At 40.3% G+C, this 19,452-nt stretch overlaps 1 protein-coding gene across 1 annotated transcript; it reads left to right on the top strand.

The window, feature by feature from the left end:
- Window positions 1-367: 367 nt before the first annotated feature.
- METAP2 (methionyl aminopeptidase 2) lies at window positions 368-18,428 on the top strand. Its single transcript, XM_032200354.1, has 11 exons — window positions 368-580; window positions 1,068-1,169; window positions 4,353-4,418; window positions 4,751-4,853; window positions 11,067-11,228; window positions 12,934-13,115; window positions 13,197-13,291; window positions 13,379-13,475; window positions 13,966-14,069; window positions 16,264-16,379; window positions 17,628-18,428. The coding sequence occupies exons 1-11, from the start codon at window positions 412-414 to the stop codon at window positions 17,878-17,880; spliced, it is 1,449 nt and encodes a 482-aa protein (XP_032056245.1). The 5' UTR covers window positions 368-411; the 3' UTR covers window positions 17,881-18,428.
- The last annotated feature ends 1,024 nt before the right edge of the window (window positions 18,429-19,452 follow it).

The raw sequence follows: 19,452 nt of genomic DNA, 5'->3' as shown, positions 1-19,452 counted from the left end.
GAACACTGTGAAACCCGTCCGTGGAGTTGTTCCTACTGAGGCTATACTTTTAGCGCTTTGCTTTTCCTTTTTTATTGCATTTCCCAAGGAGGTACGTGCTGAGGAGGGCGGGCGGGAGGCCAAGGGGGGCCCGGCGGGGCCGCGCTCCCCCGGACCCACGGGGCCGCCGGCGGCTGCCTCACGCCGAAGGAGCCAAGGGCGGTGCGCGGCGAGGAGGAAGAGGAGGAGGAAGAGGAGGAGGAGGAGGAAGGGGAAGGGGCCTCCCCGCACTCTTCCTCCTCCTCTTCCTCCTCGCCTCCCGGCGGCGGCCTCCAGCCTTCCCGGCGTGCGCCGCGGCCGCCATAGAGCGGAGGCCCGGCCCCGCCGCTGGGCGCTCGCGGCGTGTGCGGGAGGCGGTGCGGCCGCGGCGAGATGGCGGCCGCGGGGCGGGCGGCCGAGGCGGAGCAGCACCTGAACGGCGAGCTGCCGCCGGAGCACGGCGACAAGGAGGGCGCCGAGGGCGGCGCGGCGGGGCTCGGCGCGGACGATGGCGCCAGGAAGAAGCGCAAGAAGAAGAAGAAGGGCAGGGCCGGGCCCGCGGGTACGGGCGGCGCGACGAGCCGAGCCCCGGCCGGCGGCCTCGCACCGGGCAGGGGCCGGGGGGACCGGGGAGAACCGGCCCGGGGGGAGCCGCGGGGCTTGGGGGGGCCCCGGGGCTGTGCCCGCAGGCCGGCGGCTCGCCATGCTCGGGCGTTTGGGAGCCTCCCGCCCGCTTTATCTCGCCAAGGCAGGCCGGGGCCGGGGCTGGGGCTGGGGCTGCGCCAGCAGGCGTGGAGTGCTGGCAGGGGACGGTAAGGAGCGTGGGGGTTGTGGGGGTGAGGTGCCCTTCGTGCACGGGTCTCAGGAACAGCCCCTGTCGGGCCCTACGGTCTTCTTACACGCTGGGTCTGCTCTAAAAAAATGAATCCCTGTGTTCTGGTATCCGTAGGGTGAGTACAGCACGCTAGTTTAGAAAATATTTGGGGATTATCACCTTCTGGCCTAGAGCTGTGATTGTACCGTAAGCTGTATTTTAATTTCCCAAACAGGACAAGAAACGGATAAAGAAGTGGAAGGCGCCCTCGATGATGTAGCAAAACAATTGGATAAGCAAACACTGGAGGACAAAGACAAGGATGATGATGATGAAGGCAAGTGTAACTTCTTTTTCACGTGACGCTTCCAGGTTCAGCCTTTACCTGGACTTCCATTTTAACACATCTACAGAGCTCTGTGTTGTGTTTGGGAAAAATGAGGTGCAGCTATATATACACTTCTTAATTTTTTGCAGCAATTTAGCTGTCTTGCATGCATATACAAGTTTAAGTGATCACAAGTGTTGTTAAAGCATCTTGTTTTCAAGGATCTTATTACCACAGAGAAACGTTAAGATAAGGCAAACTATAAATCGCTCTTATTTGCATTACCATGGGCAACGTAAAGTTATGTTCCAAAATTATCTTTCTTGGTTTAGAACAAAAAATAGAAAATTGCAAGAGAGCACTTTAATGTCTCAGAATCTTTACTGGTGACTTGACACATTGTCCGAAATCCTGATTTTTTTCATTAGAACTGAACTGGGGAGAGATTAATGCACAGGCAAGGCGTGCACTTTGTGTGTAGCCAATGCTACACCGGTGATGTTAAAGACAAATAACTTTGAAGTGTATGGTATTGAAATCCAGGCTGTATGCACCTTTCTGTGGGAATATCAGATAATAAAAAACACTGTGTTTTCTTCATTTCGATGGGCAGTGTTAAATAGAAATGGACTTTTAAGAAAATACATTTCTCTAGTTATTTTTTTAGTTTCCTTCTTGTGAATCGGCATTAAAAGTTGTCTCAGCACCCTAAAATGTTCTGTATCATGCTCAGAAATCTAATTAGTAGATTGTTGGTGGGATTCCGCATTCCAGAATTTAATTGAATAAAGCAGGTGCAGAAACTTCTTCTGAGAGAAAAGTGTTGGCATTTATAAAATTGTGACTATACCAAACATATTAAACTATATATAGGCTTCAGTTTTATATAACTAATTTTGCTGAGAAGTATATTCTGATGGATTATTTCTTCCATGCTGTATTTCAGGTTACAACATTGAAAGATAATACGATTTGTGCTTTAATACTCAAGTAGGCAGTATTGAGGAAGATAGTGAAAATTTCATACAGTGGAAAGAATTCTTAGATTAATATTGTTATGGCTACATCTTGGGGAAATATTGTTATTAGTAGATTAAATACAATGTTCTTTCAACAAATATTATTTTCTTTATGCTTTCTACAGTATTATCAATTCGTATTACAGTATTAGAAAGCATTTTAAAACTGCAAACGTGAAGTGATGCTGTCACTGAAATAATAGTTTCTTATTTTCCACATTAGACTTGGATATATTTTTAGAAAAAGAATAATATTTCTTAAGATGGGGAAATTCTCCCTCCACTCCGCCCCCCCCCCCCTTTTTTTTTTTGAAGACGACTGCATGTTCTTGCCTGTACTGGTAATCACAACTTGACATCTTAATAGTGTAGTTGTAGTAATAGCGTAGTTGTAGAGGTGTTCCTTAAGACATTAGACCAAAACCAATAAAATAACCACCCTCTTTAAAAAAAAAAAAAAAAAAAATCCATGGCAGAGTGGCCTCAGAAATTAGCCTACGTGCTTTTTGAAATCTGTGAGCAATTAGGAAGTGCTTTTCAGATTTCCGTTGTAGTGAATAGATAACATTTATGCATAGTGGTGGGGTAAGTTATTGAATATCTATACCACAATAGCATAAGGATGGGCTTCAGTTTCACAACGATCTTAAATTGCTTTTCTGGTGAAGGTTTTTTTTCGATACCAGCTAAACAACCTGACGACAAACAGGGTATTAGTCAGATGCGGTAGTTATGTTTCTGGCAGCACAGTTATTCTGCAGCAATCTTCAAGGACGTGAAAGCATAGGCCCAGTAGATTTTGCTTGCAAATGACAGATTCGTGTGCAGTGGTGTATGAAAAAGCCATGATAAGCAAATAGCAACAGTGATAACATTTAAGAAAGAAATGTTTTATTTTGTTTGTGCAGTTTAGGCCTAAGGATCAAAAAAAAAAAAAAATCACTGATTAAACTAGAGTTACGTCTGATTCATTTCTTGGTTTGAGCAGAGCTCAAGGTCGAAAGAAATGTGGCAAATGTACCACATTATAAACAAAGAACATATGCACTGTTAAGTATTGTCAGCTGCATATGAAATACTGCCTAATGGAGAATCTGTTAGGCTGGACTGCATTGTAGTCATAAAGTATTTATGCCTTCTTTTTTTTTTTTTTTTAACTTTTAAAGTTTAAAAAAAAAAAAAGGCTGAGTGTAGACACGTTTTTTGAGATTTTCCCCATCTGCAGGATTACAGCAGTCACTACCACGTAAATATTTCGGTGACGCTGACTATCACGAGAGGCGTGACATCTAGTGACGGGGAAAGCTGGTCAGTTTTGTTTTTTAATAAATGAGAAAATGTGAGTTTCTGTATAAATGCATTAAAAATAGTAACGTTTTGAGTTGATTGACTCCAGAAGGACTTTCAATTTTCCTTTTCCCCTTAAATAAAAGTAAATGTTCTCAGTGTAGGTGACTACCACTTAACCATTTTGAAATAAACTTGTGGCTAGGTCCAGAATGTTTAGTCAGATACCGTCACGTTCGATAAGTACTTCTTTGTGTATGAAGTAACTAAGCATCAGATGTAGCAAACGTGAGGTCCACGGGGTTGTTGTTAACTCCCAAATGTGAATGTAATATGGTTTGACTGATTCTTGGTGCTTGCATGCACAATTGGTGCTTTCAACTCGGTGCTGGTTGTGACTTTTCCTGTTATCTCCAGACTGAATTCTTTCTGACTCAAGAGTTGTCATCTGTACTTGCTACTGCTTTTTGTTGTGCTGTACAGTAAGTTCCTGTAGCTAAAGCACTGGAAGATGTGTTTGAAGTATTGGTCCCTAACTCTTTGTTAGCTGTGGTGTCTAAAACAGTTCTCTCTGATGCCATCCCCCATGCGTGGCATCATTTTGGGTGAATTGAGAATAGTGGTATTTGAAGTAGGACTCTCTGAGAACTCTTCCCATGATTGGTGGTGTGCTCAAGTTGTCAACTCCTGGAAGTATTTTCTTACATTTGTGCTTAGTGCAGGGACTGAAAATGCTAATGGTTTGGCGGCAGCTTCTGGATATTTTAAATCCATTAAGTTTTGCTGTGAAAGAGATGTTTCCAGATTGTTGAGATGCTTTTGCATGCCATTCAAAATTGTTTGTTTCTTTAAAGTTGTTTGATGTTCATCACGTTGTTTTCTGTAGATGGAGAGGGTGAAGGAGATGGAGCAACAGGGAAAAAGAAGAAGAAGAAGAAAAAGAAGAAAGGACGTAGGTATCAAGCACAAAAATAAATATAGACTTTGCATAAATTTTTGGTTAAGTCTATGTAAGTGCTGTGCTAGAGAATTGGAACAAATTTTGGGATGTGGTTTGGGTCTGTAGACTGTTTGGCTGAGTTTTCTTTCTGATATTCCTGAATGCCACCTTGAGCACTGGCTAAATGAAGTCATATGAGGGCATCGTGATGGGATGTCTTCTGGGTAGAAGCTCAAATTCTAGAAGGGAGATCTTACATAATTTGTGTTGTCTAACTTTCAAGGTTGAAATAAGAGACTTTCCACTGTACTGTGTGTAAAACTTCTAAAAATTGTACTCAACAGCTAAGGTCCAGACGGATCCACCTTCTATTCCAATATGTGAGCTATTTCCCAGCAACATCTACCCAAAGGGAGAAGAATGTGAATATCCACCAACGCAAGATGGGTGAGTGCTTTAAGTGTAACAAGTAAATACCGTCATCAAGATGTGTTGAATTGCAAAGGTTTCATGTGGAACTAAATGAACAAATTTAAAGTTGAGTTGTAATATGTCGTAATGTGCCTTGTTTTTTTGTTTTTTTTTTAAATTGGATCATCCAACAACTTACTGAATGGAGGTCTTCAGGCCAGAACTGTTCTTCCATCCCTGCCCTTTTAATTGAAGTATGGCCTTTATGAGCAGAATCACCATGAAGCAGGGAACCTTAAGACCAAGGGACCAACAGGATATCAGTAGACCGCTTGAAAGACAAATGTAGTATAAATTAGAGTTGTGAGAAGGTTTGAAATTTAGTGAGATGTGAGATAGTTATGCAGCAGTTTTAGGGGAGAATTTCTCACATTGCATGCCAGAAGGAAGTTCACATTTTAGTAACTTCTGTAGTTTGCTTTCTTGTAGAGTCAAAAGTACTAACTGAAGTGTAGAGCATGATTTTAACTGCTTTTCTTCATAGTAACTCTTCACCAGTAGCAAAGGCTTGAGGTGAAAGTTTCTGAACACAAATAGTTTTGCAAGAGACTTTTCTAAGGGTAGAGGTTGGAGAGAGATTTTGATCATAAAATAACCGCATCTTTCTAGCGTATCCCTAGTATGACAGATGAGCTTGGGTTTTTTTCTTCATTTCTTTTTTCCCTCTCTCCCCTGTTACTGAAGAAATAAAAAGGAGAACTCCAGAGGAAGAAGAAACTGTATAGAGACTCTTAGGTGGCAGTTGTGGAGTGTGAATAAATCTGTTGTTAACTGTCTGGGAGAATGGCTAAACTTCTTGGTTTTTTTTTTTTTTTTTTTTTTTTTTTTTTTAGCTAAATAATGCTCCCAATCCTGGGGGATTCAGGAGAAGTGAATAATAAAGATGGACTCTTGGCAGGTACTAAGTGATGTGCCAGTTGAAAAACTGCCAGGAAAATATTCTTACATTGTTAGAATTAATGAAATTAATTTATATTAATAGCCATAAACAAAACAAAAAAAAACTTCATGGGTCTTTTTTGCTTTATAAGTCAGTGCTTAAAAGGGAAATCTTGTTTCAGTGATTTGATTCAACTCAAAGTCAAGTCCCTCATTTACAGGATTCTTCCTACCAGTTTTCCTTTTTGTTTCCCTGATTAAATGAATTTATGGGACAAGTTTTGTGGCTATTTGAAATAGCTAAAAATGAAATGTCCCAGATCATGTTAAAGGAATAAAAGAAACATAACAAAATACTCCTTTTTATAAAACCACCAGATCATCTGTATAGATGTCTAAGTACTCCAACACTTAATAGTTTTCTTCCTACTTGTGAACTTTTACTGATTTTTTTTAAATTATTTTTTTATTATTATTATTAGTCTTGCTTTCCACGCATCAAATTGCTAACTGTAGGTTTGGTATAGAAGGAAGTTTCAGTGGTTGTCGGATGATTAGTGGAAACACTTTAAACAGGGCTGTTTTTCATATGCATTTCCAGCTCTGGTTTGCACAAACAGGCACCTGAAACTAGTTCCTACATTCATCCCACTTGTGTGGAACTCTCTTGTCTTTGCTGTGCACTACAAAGAGGGAAGATCTGTATGTGTTGCCCTGTAGTCATTTCATTGGCCTCTGTATCTTCCATTTTTAAGCTCTTAAAGAAAGGTGGTGACAGATACGCAGCAGTGAATTTGCATGATACCAGCTCACTGTTCCCCGGACTTCTATTCTTATGTCACTGATTAGCATTTTGTCGTTAATATAATTTATTCCTTATAATTGTTTCCTCTATGCATAGACCTCTATACTTTATTTTCAAAAATGGGAGGGGGAAAAATATTCTTAAAATGTAACAATATTTTTCCCTGAAATTATTGGAATGAGTAAAGGAGAAGACTCATTTATAACAAATAGTTTGTTGTAAGTTTTCATGTGGCTGTTTGAGATAATGGAAACTAATAATTGTAGTCCCCAACTGCATCTGTGGTTAAACTAAAGAGGAAAAGGCGGCCTAATAAGTTCGTCCACTGTTTGTTTTTTTTTCTTTGTAGGGACACGTCAGTCACAGAGTAGGAGAGAGTTTAGTGAGAGCTGAATTTAAAAGCCTAAGTGGCATATTCTGCACTTTGCTTGTCTTTGTATGAATATGTAGGTGTTATAACCTGCCCTGTCTTTTACATTTCATAGTGGCATGGGAATAATGTGCAATTTCACTAAATGAGCCAAACCTTGTAGTGGTGTACGAGAACAGGTATCTGCATCCTTACAATTTAAGAGGGTGCTACCGTTGCCTTATGCTTTGTTAGGAAATAGAATACACCAACCAGCCTTAGCGAGCTTCCTGACTTTTCCTATGGAAAGTGTTGAGGAAGGTCACTTTTTATCTGTATGGAGGGTGGGGGAAGGAGATCAGCTTGAAATGCATGAAAGTCTGAATGAAAAGACCAAATAAGATTTTACAAACTTCCCAGGAAACTTTGGATCAAAACTCTGGAAACACAAGTACAAATGGGAGGGCAGTAGTTAAACAATGCTTTCCAAAATGTAAATGTTATTTTTCAGTGAGTGTTTTTTCAAAAAGTAATTTGAAACACTTACGAGTTGTTTAAAGCCATTGCCCATTTTTTATAGAGTATGCAGTGTAGTTCAGAGTCCAGTACATCCTATAAATTGTGTTCAGGTACTAACAGATAATACGGTTTCACTTCCAAGAAATTAAAACATCTTTTTGAGGAAGCCTTTCTTCTCTCTAATGACTGCAGTTTGATCACAAGGTATATTCGTATTTATTTATAAATGACTGCCTTCTTTGTACGCACTTGTGTTCACAAGCAAATGGTAGGGCTTTCACAGGGTAGTCCTGAAGGGCTGATCCAGGAATGACTCTTTTTCATGCCTAAGAATTTAGCGTTTGTCTGTGTATGCATATGTCACATTCAGAAGGGCATCGTTTAAGTACTTCAGGAAATTAGATTATAAACACTGCAAGGATGTTCATAGCTTTGTAACAAATGACATACGATTTTTACACCTCAGTTCCTCAGCCAGCTATTGAAGATTAAACATTTAGGTTTGGGTTTGCTACTATTCATTTGAAAGAAGCTTTTCTAGCAGGATATAAGTGGAGCATCTTTTCTGTACTCAAGATGTTCTTCTGAGAGTGAAAGAATATATTCTTTTAAGGAACCTGAATTGTTTTTTTAATATAATTTGCTTAGTTTCATTCCTACTGTAAATACTAAAATCTTAATGGTGCTACTTCAGCATTTCCTAGCATAAGTAGTTACTTAAATTAGTGGCTGACATAAACACTAAAATATTTCCTACTCTGAATAATATTTATTTTATATTGGTGTGGCATCTTAGTGCCGCTTCTACTGTTCATGCTGAGGTCAGTCAGGTTTTGTCTTTGATTTCAGAAAAGGTCTGTGCTTCTACTCGTAACTCTTCATATCACATACGTTCTCATCAACCTAGAATTCTGGATTTTGTGCAGGAAGCTGAACTAAAAATGGGTATTGTTCAATTTTCAGGGGAAACAATAGCAGAGAATCAATTTTTTTATAGGCAACAGTCTAAGAGCTTTGATGTTTTTATATCTCGGATATCGAGTTCTATTTGAAGGCTTGCATTTTTGTTAAAGATGCCTGAATTGAAATGGCTACATGAAGGGCAGGAAAGCTATGAGCAGTTTTTCATGATTTGGTAAAGCTGGTGTAAGAAATTCTTGTCCCTACGTGTTTGTTTCTGTCTCTGTGCTATTATCTGGGTTAAAATAATTTGGGGGAATCCTATTGTAGGATTCGGATCTTTGATCACTAAAATCTGCTTTACAGCACAATCCTAGAAAAAGTTGTACTAGTGAAAACTGGGGGCTGTGAACTGGAGTGAAAGGCAGGAACAGCTTGGAGCAGGAGGTGAACTTCTTAAGCTGGTTTATGTGGTAGCCAGCACATTAGGAAGGAAACTCCTCAGAAAAGCTTGTTACCTACTCCTGTGCCTGTTAACTGTTGGGATATTTGAGGTGAGACCTTTGTCTGTTCAATTGATCTTTTCTTGTTTTGTTTTTGCCTCTCACCTTCATGTGTCCTGAAGTGCTTCGGCCCGAGCAGTATTTCTAGTAGCCTCCTTTCCTAAGCTCCCAGATGGCCATTTGGCAGCAAAATACTTTGGGTCTGATAAAATGCCTTTAACTGCAAAGGTTGCTTTGTCCCCGAGTTGTCGTGCACAAAGTGACTGTCTGCTGAAATAGAGTCTGATAGAGTGAGAACAGTTTCCTGCCAGTGTGCTGGAGTTTGCACTGAAGGCCACGGCTGTTGGCAGGGCAGCTGCCCGGGCTGGCAGCAGCTCTTGCTACTGGAGGGTGTTCCCTGCTGGAATCCGGGGCAGCTGGAAAGGGCCCTTGGGTCCGCTTCCCTATCGTTTTTCTGCAGTGTGCCTTTTCTATCTCGTGTGACATGACTGGGGTGCTGGCTGTAGCCCAGTTTCAAAGTGCAGCTTGCAGACTCAGGTGGTGCAGCCTGTTGCCTTGTTTTAGTGGAATTTATCAGTTTTAAGGCAAGTTCTGTGGGTTAAGGGCAGTGTGTGCAGTGCTCATTTGAGCAAGAAGACTGCTCAGAACAGTGAGCGTGGAATTTCTCCCCTTGCACTGCTCTTGCTTTACAGTCAACTTCTTGTCAACCAAAGCCCCCAGACCCATTTCCATGGGGCTGCTCCCCAGCTTCCCATCCCCCCTCATGTATGTATAGCCAGAGTTGCCCCTTCCCAGGTACATAATCCAGCACTTGCTCTAGTTAAACTTCATGTAGCTGGTGATCACCCAGCCCTTGAATTTGTTGAGATCTCTCTGTGGCCTCTGCCCTGAAAGGAGTCAGCAGCTCCTCCCAATTCAGCGTTATTCACAAACTTGCTTAGTCTTGTCTGTAAGTCATTGATGGGAACACAGAAGAGAGCTGGCCCTGAAATGGAGCTCTGTGGAGGAACCCCACTAGTGACTGGCTGCCAGGCTGATATAACCCCATTTACTGTAACTCCTACAAAGGTAAAAGTTGATTTCACATTTCAGAAGCTTTGGCATAGTTCAGCATCTTTGGCCTGTCTTATCCTCCATTGTTTTTCCTTTATGACTTGGCCACGAGGATGTGCAGATGCTTACTAGTTTTAGTAGTACTCCTCCTGCACAAGGTGTACAAAGGTCTTTGGGTCGTTGTTGGTGTTTTCTTTGTCATTACAGGGCTTCAGCTTCGCTATTTGAAGGTTATCTATTTCATAGGCAGAGAAGTAGTCCTTTAATTAGGCTCTGACAGTTGATAGAGCGCTTAAATTACTTTATTTTTTCCTCTTGAAACTGTGGTTGTAAGGTCTCTTGCAGAACAAAAAAATACTCAAAACGAATTTTATATTTAGTGTTGTATTCAAAATTATTCTTGTATTTGTTCTGTGAACCTATCAAAGAGACCAAGTTCCAGGGTAACGGTATTTTCCTGTAACAAACGTTAATTCACAGTCCAGCAAATCCCGAAAGTAGCTTCCTGGCAGGTATCACAGTTACCATGCAGTGCATGAAGTATAGTTACATAAGTATTCTGAGGCTGGGCAAAAACACTGCTGAAAATGCAGGCTTTTAAATTTTGAAGGAGCTTGTTGTCTGCATTCGTGACGGTTTCTGGGCAAGCAGCTTCTGTGCCAGGATTCTTCTCTGAGCACTGCTAGAATGGAAGTAAAATCACACAAGTAAGAAACCTCTTGCCTGAGCAGAGCGTGTTGCAGTGAGTTGTTCTGCTAAGCTCAAGGTACAATTGAGCATGTTGGTACGAATTTTATAGGCCTGTCCTGTCTCTTTGGAGAGCAGCGTGCATCGTTCAAGAATATTACTTTGGGCTTTGGGGAAGGTTGGAAGGTTGGATGGTAAGGCTTTCAAAAATGTAAAGGGAATAATTTGGTTTGCAGTATAACTGAGTTAACCTTACATGTATGCATAATGAATTTTTTTGGCTGCAGGGTTAACACCTTTCACCGGTGCCAGGATGTGGTGCTGATTAATTTTTATAGGCTTCCTTTATTCTGAAAAATGTACAAATGATGTCTTCTGTTGACTTAGAATGTAGGCCTGACTGGTTAATAAATGCTTTGCAGTTTAGACAGAAATTATAACTTCTACTGTGGTTATAGTTGCAATAACTTTTCATGATGTGCTTTATTTTGAAGGCGAACTGCAGCTTGGAGAATAACCAGTGAAGAAAAGAAAGCACTAGACCAAGCCAGTGAGGAAATCTGGAATGATTTTCGGGAGGCTGCAGAGGCACACAGACAAGTGAGGAAATATGTTATGAGCTGGATAAAACCTGGAATGACGATGATAGAAATCTGGTGAGGACACAGATCTTCTCAAAGACTTCTGCTACTGATTTTTCTTCTTTCTCCAGCATGGGGGGGGGGATTTAGTTTCAATTTTGTGTGCCTAATTGACTGTGTCATGAGTGTTTTGGAGGTTTCGGTTTGAAGCATGCAAACAGTATCCCTAGTTAACTTCAAGTTTCCTCTTACAGCAGGTTCATAGCTTACGCAGCTTTACAGGGCCTGAGATCATACTGAATGCCAAACAGCTTTCATTTACGCTCAGTTACTTTGAGCTTGATTTTACTGTTCTCTGCCCTTGCTACTCGTGCATGCAAGTTCTGCAGCAGTGCAGAGAAGCAGCGATAGCGGTAGCTTTTCTCACTTTGTCAAAATTGTAAGAGAAATGTTACGTGGACAAGCACAGCAGGTGCAGTCTGTGGCTGGGAGGTACAGAAACTGCACAGGCATAGATGCAGTCCAGGGCAGTAGGATTTCGTCTGTATTTCATCTTCCCTGACTAATGTTTCTGAAGGAACGCAACAACACTACTTCTGTTATTCTCAGTTTCTAAGAAATAACTGAACAAATTGGTTAAAAATAAACGTGAGTTTGGTTAAGGTAAAGCTTAAAGAAATCATATGCCTGGACAGATTCTCTTGAGTCTTCCAACTATTGCTTTCTCTATCTTTTGGTTTATCTGGAGTGAATGTCTGCTGTCTGAGTATTGCACAAATCCAGGAGGGTTTAGCTTCCAAATACAGGTGCTTCCAGCCTGATACAGCAGAGGACTGTGTTGACAAGAAAGATAGTAAGAAAGCTTATCAGAGCTGAGCCCCAAGATAACTCCGTGAGGGGAAGTGGAAGGAAATAATATGCTGTCAGGGAAAGCAAAAGACAGACAGCTGCCTTAGTAATCAGTTCTCTGGCTGAAACAAATCTGTCATGTTGAGTATGTAGCTTGACTATTTTAGTTATAAGCAATAATTTTCTCAAAACATGACTTTTCTTCCTAGAATACTTAAGGCTGTGGGGACTTGCCTATTAAAATAAGCTCTTTTCTTTTTCCAGACTGCACTGAGTGAATAGCTCTCTTAAATGAAATCAGAACATGCTGCACTGATGCGAGTTGCAGTTTGCATCATTCACAGTGACTGTAGGGGCATGCACTGGTGGACAGCCATCTGTAGCCTTCCAGTGGCCAAAAACTTGAGAGTAGCCAAAAACCAAGGACAAGTGCTAGTCTTGTAAGGTTGTATTTTTATTGCAGTTATTCCTTAAGTTAAATTAACATAAAGCCCTTCTTTAATCGGATTTTTTTAATGAATGAGAAGATTGTATTACTGCTGCTTTAACAGTTACCAGGATATAACTTTAAGGAAAAAAAGTAGGGCATTCAGTTTGGGCAAACTTTAATAACTGTTACTCTGGAAGAACAGGGTAAATGTAGCTTATAAAAGATGCATCTTTTCAATTTAGATTAAAAACGGTAGTGAAGTGCTTGATGTTGCCCACGAAAAAGTAGAAAAAACAACACAGAATTGAAGATAATGACTGTGTTTGTTTTCCAGTCTAGGGTCTCTTTCTAATTAGCATAGAAGTACTTAAAGATTTCAAATGAAGACTATTTTTCTGAGGTGTTGTTCTTGCTGTATTTTATTTAAAGTCATCAAAAGAAATAATGACACTGTTATCTCTTTTTTTTTTTTTTTTCTTCTCCTTCCCCTGTGCTCTTTAGTGAAAAACTTGAAGACTGCTCACGTAAGCTGATAAAGGAAAATGGCTTAAACGCAGGCCTTGCATTTCCTACTGGGTGCTCTCTGAACAATTGTGCTGCCCACTACACTCCCAACGCAGGAGATCCAACAGTGCTGCAGTATGATGATATTTGCAAAATAGATTTTGGGACACATATTAGTGGTTAGTTCTTCATTTGAATTACGTTTTTTGAAAATATTTTTCAGTGCAGAAACCGTGAAACTAATTAACTTCTGATTTCAGGTCGTATTATTGACTGTGCTTTTACAGTCACATTCAATCCAAAATATGACAGACTATTACAAGCTGTAAAGGATGCCACTAATACTGGAATAAAGGTATGATCGTTATGCAAATTGTCTACAGAGTCTTTTACAGTGAGCTTTGCAGGTATTTTTCCACTTACATTTGCACTTCATTTTTAGTGTGCGGGAATAGATGTACGTCTCTGTGATGTGGGGGAGGCCATACAAGAAGTTATGGAGTCCTATGAAGTTGAAATTGATGGCAAAACATACCAAGGCAGGTTCTTTTCTTTACTATGTATATATGTTTGTATAAATACTGATTTGTTTGTATCATAGTGAAAAGACCTCTGTACTAGAAGCATGGTATGCGTAACTTGCATAAATACATGTTTCTCTCTGGTTTGTTGGACTTCAAAGGAATGTTCTTCGCTTGTCCTTCCAAGTAGTGTGTCTTTAATAGATAAGATGAGGGATAAGAAACTGTTTCAAAATATACAAATAATGTGATACCTGCTGTCCGGCTTATTAATAGCTTTCCTTATTGTTGTTGAAGTTGCTAGTCTTTAATAATAGCTTTGTGTGCTGTAATCAGTCTTACGTGGCTGGAATCTGTACAAGATGTATGGATAGTTTTGCATTTAGTTCCTATGCAATACGCTGGGGCACTGCTGTAGTTTTAATATGGGCTAATAAATCAAATTGCATTGAAGGGTTTAGCATTTAGTTACGGAGCTGCCTGTAATACTAATGTTTTCCTTCAAAAGTGAAACCAATTCGTAATTTGAACGGACACTCAATTGGGCCATACAGGATACATGCTGGAAAAACCGTGCCCATTGTGAAAGGAGGAGAAGCCACGAGAATGGAGGTAAGTAGTTTGTAAATTTTTTGGTGAAGTTTCCCAACTGTCATTTCAAGAACAAGTATTTCCTGCGTGGCCCTAATGGGTCATATTCGTGATCCTGGTGGCTGATAACTGTAGAGGAAAACTTGAAACTTACGGAAACTTTTGCGTGTTTATTTCTGTGTGTATGTGTTAGTTGGAATGTTGCACTTAGGAGCAGGGATAAGGATAGGAACTCGAACTGGGGTGAACCTGAGGGACCAGAGGCTGCACGGAAGCTATTTGGACTTGCTGGTCACTCTACTTTTTCCTAGTCTGCTCTGTAAAAAAGACAAAATTAACAATTTTCACTTTTTAGGTAATTCTTGGGAAATATTTCTGCAGTGTCGTAGCTATGGATGACTTTTCAAATACAGCTAAATACAGTATCTGTCTTGAAAAGCTTCCAGTGTATTTTCCTTTGCAGATGTGAAATAGTTGAGCATATTTTAGTTAATGTGAGCGGTTAAGTGAAAGGTGCTGTTTGAATAGGGTTTTGGATCGAGGAAGAGGGATTGTTGTACACGATGCAGCAAGCTATAGAAATTAAAAAGACAGTAGAAAGATGCATAATTTCAGATTTATCCACTGTTTTGATGTAAGCTTGTGTTCTAACAAGATGAGAAAGCTGATTTAAAAGATTGGTAATGCAATAAGAAGCTTTTAATTTAATTCTAAGCCTGACCACCGATAAGCAATGATCAGTAGTAAGCCTGTCAGAGTAAACAAGACTTGTATAAGCTTAATGGGAGCAAGTATGGGCTGGACAGCATTGTTTTTTTTTGAGATAGGCTTGCTCTCATTGCCCAAAAGTTAGATAATTTTTGTTTAATGTTGTGAGCAGAAAAATGTATTTTCATCTGTTGTCTTGCTTCTAAGAGTGTGCAGAAAGGGCAAAGAATACTGGGAAGACAAGGAGGAAACAGCCCTTGTTTGTGTCATGGCCTTCTTGTTTTAGCTTTATGAATGGCTAGGTCTTGCATATCATCCATCATCAGTGTGTCAGTAGTATAAAACTTGTGTTCTTTAAGAAAATCTTACTTAAAGATTTCAGAGCTTTAAGGCTGCTTTAATTGCATATCCAGACACTGGGGAGAAGATATTTTTTAATTTCTTCAGCTTCTGGAGGTTACTTAGGACACAGTCTGACACCACTAAAGACGGTGAGTTTTGCCAGTGAAGGATGTGGAGCATAGCCAGGCTCTTACTGTACTGTGCTAAGTATAGTATCAGCTGCAACCCAGGGAGGTTTTTTGTGACAGAGAGGAATACAGCCTCTGACAGTCTTTATTCTGAAAAAGTGGGTGTGAATTTTTTTTGGTGACACTTGGAGTAGGTTGTCTTTGTTTTTATTAGATCAGTTGAGTGTTCAGTGATATCTTTAGGAGTTTGTATTTAATTTGAAGCCTCTTGTTATTCTTTTTCATATGGCTTCTTATTTTCAAAGTGGTCTAATAAATTGGGGAAGAAAAAAAAAAACAGTTGTTTGATGCACTATCCTGTTTGTGTGCCTTTCACAGTCCTGCAAATAAGGATATGTGAATGCATTTGGCAGAAGGGAGTTTATGTAATGGCATTTCAGCATGTTCTTGGCTAGAATTTTGGTAATGCCCTTGCAGATGTAGATCACCTTCATTTGTTGAAGAAATCCATCTTGTGGAATGGAATTGAGCAGGTTAAGGGTTTATACTAGCAGCTGCTACCAGAAAATTCTTGCAGAAATTGAGCAGAAAGTTCCTCAGTGCAGTAATTCTTTGTAATCACCTTCTATTTGCTATGTCTAAACTACACATTTCTTAGGACTGCTATCTGAATAGCAAAGGAGAATTGCTCCCACTCAACAAATATTGTGCAGCAGTGTAGTTTCATAGCTATGGTACATGCTTCAACAACGTTCCAGCTGCAATGACTTGACAAATTGTGACTAGAAACATGCTGATATCTATGGCTTGAAACAAATAAGATGGTATTAATAAAAACAGCTGATTATTTGGAGTTCTGTAAATTTATCATGTTAAGTGTCCTTACTGATTTTTTTTTTCCTCTAAATTGGTTTGGTGATTGAATCTATTTGCATTTAATTACTTGTAATCATAGCTTGTAACACTGATATGGTTGTATCAGAATGGCCTGGTGTTGCTTATTTCATTTATATTAACATGTTCCTTTTTTTCCTTAGGAAGGTGAAGTATATGCTATAGAAACCTTTGGTAGCACAGGGAAGGGTGTTGTTCACGATGACATGGAGTGTTCTCATTATATGAAGAACTTTGATGTTGGGCACGTGCCAATAAGGTTGGAATTTTTTTTGTTGTTGCTGTTCAGTATATTGTGCTACAGTTGCAGAACTCTTTGGGTTCAGATTTGATAAGATAGAGTTCCTTCACTAGTTAATAATGCTTTCAAAGAATTCAAGGGGTATTGTTGGGAATGTTCTTGTTATGAAATGTGCTCTGAAACAAGCACCTGAGCTCAGATTGTAAATCTGGAAAAGCACAGAACTATTCTAACATACCTGAAAATGGAGAAGACGTGATCTTCAGGAATTTTGGTCCTTATAATAATATATAGACCTCGGTGGTGTATCGGTCTATATAAGATGTACAGACAAAAAAAAAATCTTTATTGTGGTTTTGTGCCATAATCTTTGTCTTAGTGTTGTCCCCAGAATATACTGAGCTATTCAGGTCACTTGTTTTGTTTGGGTAGGTATCTTGTGGTTTTTAAATTTCAGGCTTGGTGTATTGCTATAAAATTAAATGGCACATGGTTTTCCAGTTTTCACTAAAAACGTAAGTGTTTTAGCATTTCTAGGACTGTGACATTTTCTGAACTGAAGACTGTTACGGTTCGAAACATAGCAGGCTGAGATGCTATTCCAGATACTTCTGTCTCCATAGAACAATCTAATAATATGAAAAAAGAGGGGTGGGAATACACTTAACACAGTGGTTGGAAAAAAAAAAACAGTGATGTTTGGACATGAGTTTATTTCTTAGTCTGTCTATAAATGTCTAATGTTGACATTCATATATTGTAAGAAACAGGAGTGAAAAACTTACCAAGTATTTGACTTCAAAAAGAAAACTTGGGAATTTTAAACCACTGAGCTTACTACCAAATCAGTTCAGAATATTAACCAGCTTGGATGGGGAGGAGTTCTGCTTTTCTCTTTAAAAAACAAAACAACAAAGACATCCTTAAATATTTAAGAGATGAATTCCTGCCATCGCGTTTCATCTTGCCTGGGTAGTGAGATGGCGATATGTTCACAATGGAACTTCCTCTGTTTGGTATGGTTGGCCAGTGTGCTTGGCAGCTTTCAGGCTTGTTTTGAAGGATGTCTTTTCTCAGTAGGAAAATGCACTTTCTTTTGTGAACAGAATGTCTGGTTGGTGTGGAAAAACATCCCAGGACTGTGCAATCCTAACACACTTTGGAACCTGAACTATTTTTTAATCAGTGTTTTATTTATTTCTGTGGTGAATGCTTGTTGGTGATGCCCCTTTTTTCTCAAACGTGTTCTTCTTTGTTTTCCCCTAGGCTCCCAAGGGCGAAACACTTGCTAAATGTTATCAATGAAAACTTTGGTACTCTTGCCTTCTGCCGCAGATGGCTAGATCGCCTGGGAGAGAGCAAATACCTAATGGCACTGAAGAACCTGTGCGACTTGGGTATAGTGGATCCATATCCTCCCCTGTGCGACATCAAAGGCTCGTACACAGCGCAGTTTGAGCACACTATACTGCTGCGCCCAACGTGCAAAGAGGTTGTCAGCCGAGGAGATGACTACTAAACTCAAAGCCACCTCAGCACCTTTATACACTAGGCTTTGTTGGAACATATTATACCAGAATTAATTTGCAACATATTGTCTGTTTTAACAGTGGACTGATGTAATACTTTCCATATTTGGAAAGGAAGTAATTTAATTAAAGGCAAGTCTTCTAATGTAACTAACCAAGGAAAAAGCTTTCAGGCCTTTAGAAATATTTCAAAAGTTACTTATTTTTTCTGTTCAGGGAAATATGTGCTATAAAGCTCAATTTTTAGTTTGGAATGAGTTATACATTTTGTTTTGAACATTTATGATAAAAGATGCTTTTCAAATATTTATATTACCATATTCCTACTTGAATGCTTTGAATGACTACACCTGATTTCTGCGCCTAAGTCCTCTATGATATTGCCTTTTAAACTTCCTGGAATCCATTTTGTAAAAAAAAATAAAAAATAAAGACAAATTTTCAGATCTAAAAATATATATACTTTTTAGAAGTCTGGTTATGATTCTGGTCAGGAGTCTGCTGGGAAACTGCTCTATTAAATATTTTACAAACTTGATTTGCCGTTTCTTCTCTCGAAACTGGAACTCTCTCGTCTTTAAACTGAAACTCTTAGCCTTAACTTAAGGTTTTGCATTTTAATGTTGTATTCAGTTTGTGGCAAGGTTTTGGTAGCGGGGGGCTGCTGGGGTGGTATCTTTGAGAAGAGTTCAGGAGCTGCCCCATCGTGATTAGAGCTGGTTCCAACCTGCATGGAAAGGGAACCCCCCAGTGGCCAAAGATGAGCTAATGGGTGATTCTGCTTGTGCCTCCGTGATGTTTAAAGGCTTTAAAAAATCAAACCAAAACACTGCTGTGCCACTCTGCAGCAGCTGGCAGAGAAGAGACAGCCCTGCAGACGCCAAGGTCAGTGAAGAAGGAGAGGAGATGCTCCAGGTGCTGGTGCAGGCTGTTCCCGAGCAGCGCGTGGAGGAGCACCGTGCATCAGATAACCACGCTGCAGCCCATGGAGGACCCCACCTTGGAGCAGGTGCATCTGGCCTGTGGAGAGCCCACACAGGAGCACTTCTGGCAGAAACTGTAGCCCACAGAAAGCCCACATGGGACTGGGTTTCATGGCGGGAACTACAGCCTTGGGGGACTCATGCTGGAGCAGCTGTGAAGAGCTACAGCCTGTGAGAAGTTCATGCTGGAGCAGTTTGTGAAGGGCTGCACCCCACAGGAGGTAACCCGCATGGAGCAGGAGAAGAAGGAATGGCAGGGATGAGGTGTTACGAGCTGACTGCAACATCCATTCTTTGTCCCTCTGTGCTGCTCAGGGAGGGAGGAGGCAAAAGAATTGGGACTGAAATTGAGCCTGGAGATGAGGTGTCTTTAGTTTGCTTGTAGTTTTTATTCTCCTACTCTGTTACTGGGCAATAAATTAATTTAATCTTCCATAAGATAAGTCTGTTTTGCTTGTGAGTGTAACTAGAGAGCGAGCTCCCTGTCTTTATCTCAACCTACGAGTTGCTTCATGGTGTTTTCTTCCTCTGCCTTGCTGAGGGAAGGGAGAGTGGCTTGGTGGGTACCTGGTGGCTGCC

This window comes from Aythya fuligula, chromosome 1 (genome assembly GCF_009819795.1).
Source record: "Aythya fuligula isolate bAytFul2 chromosome 1, bAytFul2.pri, whole genome shotgun sequence".
Taxonomy (NCBI): domain Eukaryota; kingdom Metazoa; phylum Chordata; class Aves; order Anseriformes; family Anatidae; genus Aythya; species Aythya fuligula.
Note: the sequence above shows the minus strand (reverse complement) of the source record. Positions and strands in the feature narration are given on the sequence as shown.

Bases quoted from the DNA above. Each gene is read 5' to 3' on its own strand.
- METAP2 (XM_032200354.1), top strand. From the start codon at position 412: ATGGCGGCCGCGGGGCGGGCGGCCGAGGCGGAGCAGCACCTGAACGGC. The intron at 1,170-4,352 runs GCAAGTGTAACT...TGTTTTCTGTAG, and splicing joins CAAGGATGATGATGATGAAG to ATGGAGAGGGTGAAGGAGAT. The intron at 13,476-13,965 runs GCAGGTTCTTTT...TTCCTTCAAAAG, and splicing joins TGATGGCAAAACATACCAAG to TGAAACCAATTCGTAATTTG.